The sequence below is a fragment of the Anarhichas minor genome, unplaced genomic scaffold (genome assembly GCF_050575085.1).
Source record: "Anarhichas minor isolate MPS153535 unplaced genomic scaffold, ASM5057508v1 ptg000040l, whole genome shotgun sequence".
NCBI lineage: Eukaryota > Metazoa > Chordata > Actinopteri > Perciformes > Anarhichadidae > Anarhichas > Anarhichas minor.
Window position 1 is genome coordinate 12,274,890 of NW_027466486.1, and position 7,306 is coordinate 12,282,195.

The window sequence follows — 7,306 nt, forward strand, 5'->3', positions numbered from 1 at the left end:
TCAGCGCAGGTGTACAATTGGGGTGGAGGGGGTGGGGAGGGAGCTTGAGGAGTCTCACGCCTAGGTGCGAGGAGATTATTCAAATAGGGCCCAAGGCGTAGAAGTAGGGATTGGAGGCTTGCCTAGCGCTCAGAGCTATATCACAGCGTTAACAGGCAGCACGGAGCGTCATTTGAACTCCAGTCACTGACAGACGCATTTCACGGCTGGCTCCATAAGACACACATCAACGCCAGTCCTTGACGAAGGGACCCCACCGACGACCCAAATACATCCAGTGGTCCCCAGTCAACCTGCTATTAGAGAGGCTTTGGGCTTTTCCCCTGCTGGGAGACGCTTTGTGAAGGTCCTCCATGATGCTTGGAGCAGTTAAAATGGAAGGACACGAACACACCGACTGGAGCACCTACTACGCAGAGCCCGAGGTGGGTACCTTAAATATATATTTTTTTCCCGTCTAAAGCCAATCCCATTTTATACAACTCAATATTAGCCCTGAGATAATATTAACTTTGTGATCAAATATTGACTTGAGGCGCCTCCAAATCCTCCCCCATCTCCACACAGCGCACTATCCTAACAAAGTTGCTTGACATGTAGGTGGGGGAGAAACTTTTCACTCGGATTATAATTTCAAAAGTCTATACGTATATCTTTACTAAATCAGAGTGTTCTTTTTTTTTTGCCATGTTTCCACTCAACAAACACCTGAGCTGTTTGGTTTTGCGGAGATTGATTCAAATATTTGTGTTGCAGTCGCTATTTTGTGTGAGCGCAGTCACGTTAGGTGTCAACATTCTCAACGACAGCGTGCATTTTTAGCGGATTATTTCACTTAATATCACTTGATACCAGTGGTTGAACACTGTGTATTTTTTTTTAAATTTTAAAACGATTTGATGCGGAAGCGAAAGCACATGTGTACATTTCAACTTTTACGAGCCAGTGCGCGTCTCAAATAACTTATTTATATTTTGAATAAATGCTATCAGTGTATAAAGCTTGAATAAAAAAACAACCTATGTGTAAAGTAATTAACATTGTGTGCCAGATGAAACTGATGATTGCCTCTTTCCCTCACTGACAGTGTTACACCTCGGTTGGCAACATGAACACGGGCCTGGGAATGAACTCTATGAATACCTACATGAGCATGTCCGGCATGGGCACCACTGCCAACATGACGGCCAACTCCATGAACATGTCCTACGTCAACACGGGCATGAGTCCCTCCATGACCGGCATGTCGCCGGGCGCCGGAGCCATGAACGGCATGGGCGCGGGCATGACGGCCATGAGCGCCGCCCTGAGCCCCAGCATGAGTCCCATGACCGCGCAGCCCACGTCCATGAACGCCCTGACATCCTACACCAACATGAACGCCATGAGCCCCATATACGGACAGTCCAGCATCAACAGGTCCAGAGACCCTAAGACCTACCGCAGGAGCTACACGCACGCGAAGCCGCCGTATTCCTACATTTCCCTCATCACCATGGCCATCCAGCAGTCTCCCAGCAAGATGCTGACGCTGGCCGAGATCTACCAGTGGATAATGGACCTCTTCCCTTTTTACCGACAGAACCAGCAGCGCTGGCAGAACTCCATTCGCCACTCTTTGTCGTTCAATGACTGTTTCCTCAAAGTGCCCAGGTCGCCGGATAAACCCGGGAAAGGCTCCTTTTGGACTCTCCACCCGGACTCCGGGAACATGTTCGAGAACGGCTGCTACCTGAGGAGGCAGAAGCGCTTCAAGTGCGATAAGAAGATGAACCCGAAGGACGGCAGCCGCAAAGGGGGAGACGGCGGCTCCTCCAACAGCAGTTCGGAGAGCTGCAACGGCAACGAGTCCCCGCACTCCAACTCCTCCTCCAGCGAACACAAAAGGTCCCTGTCGGACATGAAGGCGAGCCAGGCCCTGAGCCCGGAGCAAGCCGCCGCCTCCCCGGTGTCGCAGGGGCAGCACCTCATGTCTCAGCATCACTCGGTCCTTGCGCACGAAGCGCACCTGAAGCCGGAGCACCACTACTCCTTCAACCACCCCTTCTCCATAAATAACCTCATGTCCTCGGAGCAGCAGCACCACAAAATGGACCTAAAGACTTACGAGCAAGTGATGCATTACTCCGGCTATGGCTCCCCCATGGCCGGGGCTCTTTCCATGGGCTCCATGGCGGGGAAAGCCGGTCTGGATTCTTCAGCCATGGCTGACACAACTTACTACCAAGGCGTCTATTCCAGGCCAATCATGAACTCCTCATAAACTCTTTACCCCTCAATGCGATGTGGACTTTCTCCCCCTTTCAATTTGTACATTTGTAAAAAAATATATAGAGTTTGTGTACAAAACGTATTTCAAATATTTTTGACGTTTCCCACCGTTTTAGTTGTCGAGTTTGTTCGTAGCCTAATTATTTTGTTGATAATAATAATTAAAAGTAATGATAATGTGACGAGATCTGTTCAGAAGTTCAGGAATGGACCCCAAAGACAAAACAATAACAACTTGCTGTAAAATAGCCGTCATCTGCATCTGCAACTGGATTATAAGAATTTAAATGCCTCGCAGGATTTCTCTTCAATCATTTGTGTAATTCCTATTTATGGCTTGTATATGTGTATTCTTGTAGTGACAAGAACAGAATCTATATTAAAGTGTTATTGGTTTTGTTTTCTGAAAATGATGGTGTTATTATTTTTACAGTATTATTATTATGATTATTGTTAAGGTATTATTATTATTATTATTATTATTAATAATAAACGATATATAAAACAACATAGTCTAGAGGAGGCAAAAAGCGTCTCCACCATTATAACCGTTACAGCAATTGTTTTCTTATTGAGGGTGGATTTAGGTTAAATTCATATAAATAAATGTAAAAGATTATAAAAAAAACTATAGGCACATTTTCACATGAAAGATAAATAAACGTTATTAATAGTTACATTAAATGTAAAAAACTAAAATGAGTAAAGAATAAGCTATAATTCAAGAACCGTATTTATTTTTCACTTCTTCAGAGTTAGCTATTTATGACATGCATAACAGCATGAACACGTTCCATAAAAGGTCTTATAATGACATTCACAACTTTATGTTTTATTTAAAAACATTATTATCCACGTGCTTTCATAATAAGGCGCATCTTTTCAGCAGGGATTAATAGCTTTGCTGGACAACAACGAGAACAATGCTGTCAATCTGTCATTAAGAAAATGTAAACAAAACAGACATAAGGTTATTAATCGCAAACACAAAGTGAGATATTTATGAGGAAAGACGTTTATCCCACACATCAGCCACTTTGTAATATTTTGGCACCGAAGTCACAAAGAAGAAACCCCTAAATAGAAACATTTCAGACAGAAGAAGGCAGGAAATAAAAACACAAATTCTAATCCAAATAGAATTCAAATGAAAACATGTGTTTTCTGCAGACATTTAAACCAAACCAAAGAACCGCTAACATGCCCACGTGGTTCAATTTCATCTCCTGCAAGGAAGGATTGGAGGAAGAAGTAAGTGCGTGGGAAGAGTTCCTCAAATAATGACATACATGGAAACCATTTAAATTCTCACACATGCAGTGAGACACATTATGATCCAAACTAGCACTGTGACTCAAACGCCATGCCTGCCAGTCACCCAGGTGGATCCCCATTACACACACACACACACACACACACACACACACACACACACACACACACACACACACACACACACACACACACACACACACACAGACAGCAAAGTTTAGATCAGTGAATAAGATTAAGTGTCATTGTCACATAAAACAGCCTCCCCGTGGAGCAGGAGAATAGTTGCTGGAAAAGAGGGCTGATTTGGGAACAGAGCCGCTTGAATGTGATGCTCTAACTTCTCTCCCCACAATCTGGGGGTCCATTGTCCACTCCCTATTTTTAAAGTAGCCGGACCCTCCCCTCTTGTTAGATAAGATAGGCTAGTTGTAGTCCAAATGAATCGACCCCTCCTCCCCAACCCTCCCTCCCACCCTACTGCACGCTCTTCCCTGCTGAGCTCAAATCCAAGGCCGGGGGAGTAATAGTAGGGATTTCTGCTCCCCTTATAACCAAATGACACCCCTTCGCCTTCTGAACACGTAGGGCCCTGAAAGTGTGCGTTTATTCTCCAGACCCTCTTTACAGATCGCACTTTAAACAGCGTGATCTGCGAATAAACAAAGCCAGTAAACAATAGAGTGGAGGCTATGCCCACATATAGGAAGAGTACACACACAAGCCAAATTGCACAAGTGTAAACTTTGAATAGGACGCCGCAGCTCTGTCAATTTACACAGACATTAAATTTCGTTCTATTCATTTTAGACATATAATGCGAAGCTGATTTTTTTTATAGCACACTGATCGATATCTCTGTAAAATAATCATTTTTTTTAACTAGCGGGGCAGTGAAATCTTTGCTTTGTGCTAAAGTCAACAGTGACAGAGTTTGAGCTCAAATAAATGCCGTGATGTCTGGAGCCCTTTGCAGAAGGCAGAAGGCGAGCTTCTACAATGGGCTCCTGTGTGGCTTGCCAACCACAAGCACCGGCTATTTTGCACAGGTATGACTCTTTTTTTATTCTCTATACTGTTCTCTTATAAGTTTTTGTAACAAAGAGGGAGAGGTGGTTTGGTGGCCGTTCCCGGACATGCATGAGGAGGGGGGGGGGGGGTGGGGGGGGGGGGGGGGTGGTGGCGGAGGCTGATATCCTAAATTCATGAGAAAGGAGACGTATTGGATTTCACGACAGGGTGGTGCAAAGCTGAGGGGATCTGCAGGTTGTGTGGTGGAGGCTGATTGAAGTTCCTGTGCCTTTGAGTTGTGTGATGGAGAGAGATCCCGCTGCACTGCAAAACTAAACCTGTCCACGAACAGGTGATTTATTCTCATCGCTGATTTAAAATGTGATTTAAAAAGCGAAAGAAAGGGATGAGATAATTCCACTTGTTTTCAATGCTGGTGATTTTTAACACAATCATCTTAATCGAATCATGTGTTGTTATGACACCGGAAACAGGTGGGAATTGCGGGTTTTAGGGAAATAAGAGACTTTATGGATTTAATGACTTTTTGAGTTGGGCATTTTTTGCAGTGTGCGGCTGACTGATATCGTTGTTAGTGCACTGATGTCATGAAAGCGAGTTCAGCTGCAGCACTGACCCCGCTACTGCTTTTATATTATACCAGTATACAAATCGATTCCGATTTATTCAGGGTATAGCCTATATTTCTAATTTGTTTTATCACTAACTGTCAAATACATGTAAAACTGCTCGTGATTGTGATAGCAAGCTTTTTATATATTAAGGTAATATATATGTTTCCCTGTTTAGAAATCGAAACTCATTTTAGCGTATTTTAGATTTGAAAAGTAGCTCTCATATAATTCTCATTGATCATCTTTAAATGTTAATAGTAATTGATCAACTATTTATTTAAAAACATACTGATAATAATGATAATAATGATAATAATAATCGAATTATTATTTAAAATAAAATATATTTATTAGTAGGCTAATATTAGTATTATTAATTATAATAATAATAATAATAATACTGAAATAAGAGTCCCATAATATTTCTGCAAAGATGTCTGTGCAAGAGGCCGTATTTGGATATCTTGTCAAGTAGATACCTCAAGGAGATGGAGAGCCCTCCAAAATGTCCATTAGCCAATATTAAACAATTGTATCCGGACACGGCTCTCCTCCAATCCTTTGAAGGCGGGATAACCCCAGTCAAGCCCCCTCTGGCGCACACTGAGATGGGAATGGCCTTCTGGAGCTTTGCCGGTTCAAAGGTAACCAACCTCAATCTGTACATGGCGGACAAAAGTGCGCCGAGGCCACATCACTGCACCTTGCCCATCTCCTAACTTTGTGCAGGCTTTCTGTCAGGTACGATACCTCTGCAGCTCCAATAGCCGCACCATCACACACGAGCACATCTGTTGTTATAGCAACTGGTTAAAGGATGGTCCGGCCTGTTGAGCCTTTTTTTACTCCGCTAACCTGATTTCTCTGCATTTCTTGTGGTCGCATATTTGCATATGTCTTGATTAAGGCCTGGACATTCTCACGAAGACACAAAGCGTTCAGACGCATCTTTTGATGGCAGTCTGACTCTGGTTGAAGGTTATTGGCGGGGAATATGCAGATATAGATAAATGGATTAAAGCCTTCGTATGATAAAGTTTTGTATGAATAGGACATGTGAATAATAGGCCTGGTAGCCTGCACACTAAAACATGTCTGCTCTGCCTTTACATTTTTTTTCATTTTTATTTTGTAAGTAACAATAGGCGTTTACTATTTTCCTTTGACGTCTTTAAATAGCGTGCAATTGTGCCAGAATTCCAAAGTGAGACATTTCCCCTACAGCGATGCATTTTATTAATGCTTAGACGAGTTTGGGCCTCTATTTTCATTGAATGACTCAGTACCCATAAGCCATATGCGCATCCACCCATGGGCGTCGACTAAATACAGCAGGGTGAAGGCTCTATCATTCCTGAGAGCAGTAGTATGCATAAAAGAGGGGACATTGCACATACAAGAAATACGATCTGATCCTCATCAAGGGAGCAGCAGCTGGAACAGTCTGTGCAGGATAGCTCGCTATAATCAATCTTCCAATCGCATCAAAACTCTCAAATCGTCAGTAAATAGCTCGGCTCATCAGTGCATCTGTGTATGAATCGGGTGTGGAGTTATTTCGTGGAGTAAGGCGGTGTTACAGGCTACAGGCTGGGCTACAGCAGGGCGCCTGCCGCACCTATAGGCTCCATATACGCTGCAGCTCGCGCACTGGAACACCCAAGTAGATCTGTCTCCATGGCGACGGCGGGACACCGGTCCAACAAGCTGTAATTCTGTCTCAGCCTTTTGCAGGGGAGGGACCGTCCACACTAGCCCGATTTAACTCCTCTTTCACCAGAAATACTCCTAATCCCATATCTTAGCAAGGCAAACTGCCGTCCCTCAGTATATTAAAGGGCCCACAAAGTCAAAACTCAAAGCCACCCATGGTTTCTCAGCAGGCGGCCCGTCCCGGTGCGACGCCTCGTCGTCCCGTCCGTGCACTGACCGTATGTGTCTACAATTTTCTCCGCAATTATCCACTGCCGAGTAATGCATGTGTTCATTATTAGGCTATTCGATTTTTGTTTTTTTTTCATTTCGAAAAGTATTTAAAAATAACAAAAGAATATGACAGACAGTTATTGTCATATTTATACGGACGATAAGGAAACACTATAATTTATGGATGAAAA

General features: G+C 43.5%; 1 protein-coding gene across 1 annotated transcript; it reads left to right on the forward strand.

Moving 5' to 3' along the window:
• Positions 1-353: 353 nt before the first annotated feature.
• On the forward strand, positions 354-2,263 carry foxa2 (forkhead box A2). The gene is made up of 2 exons (XM_076108426.1): positions 354-425; positions 1,088-2,263. Exons 1-2 carry the CDS (start codon positions 354-356, stop codon positions 2,261-2,263), a joined length of 1,248 nt encoding a protein of 415 aa, XP_075964541.1.
• Positions 2,264-7,306: the final 5,043 nt, after the last annotated feature.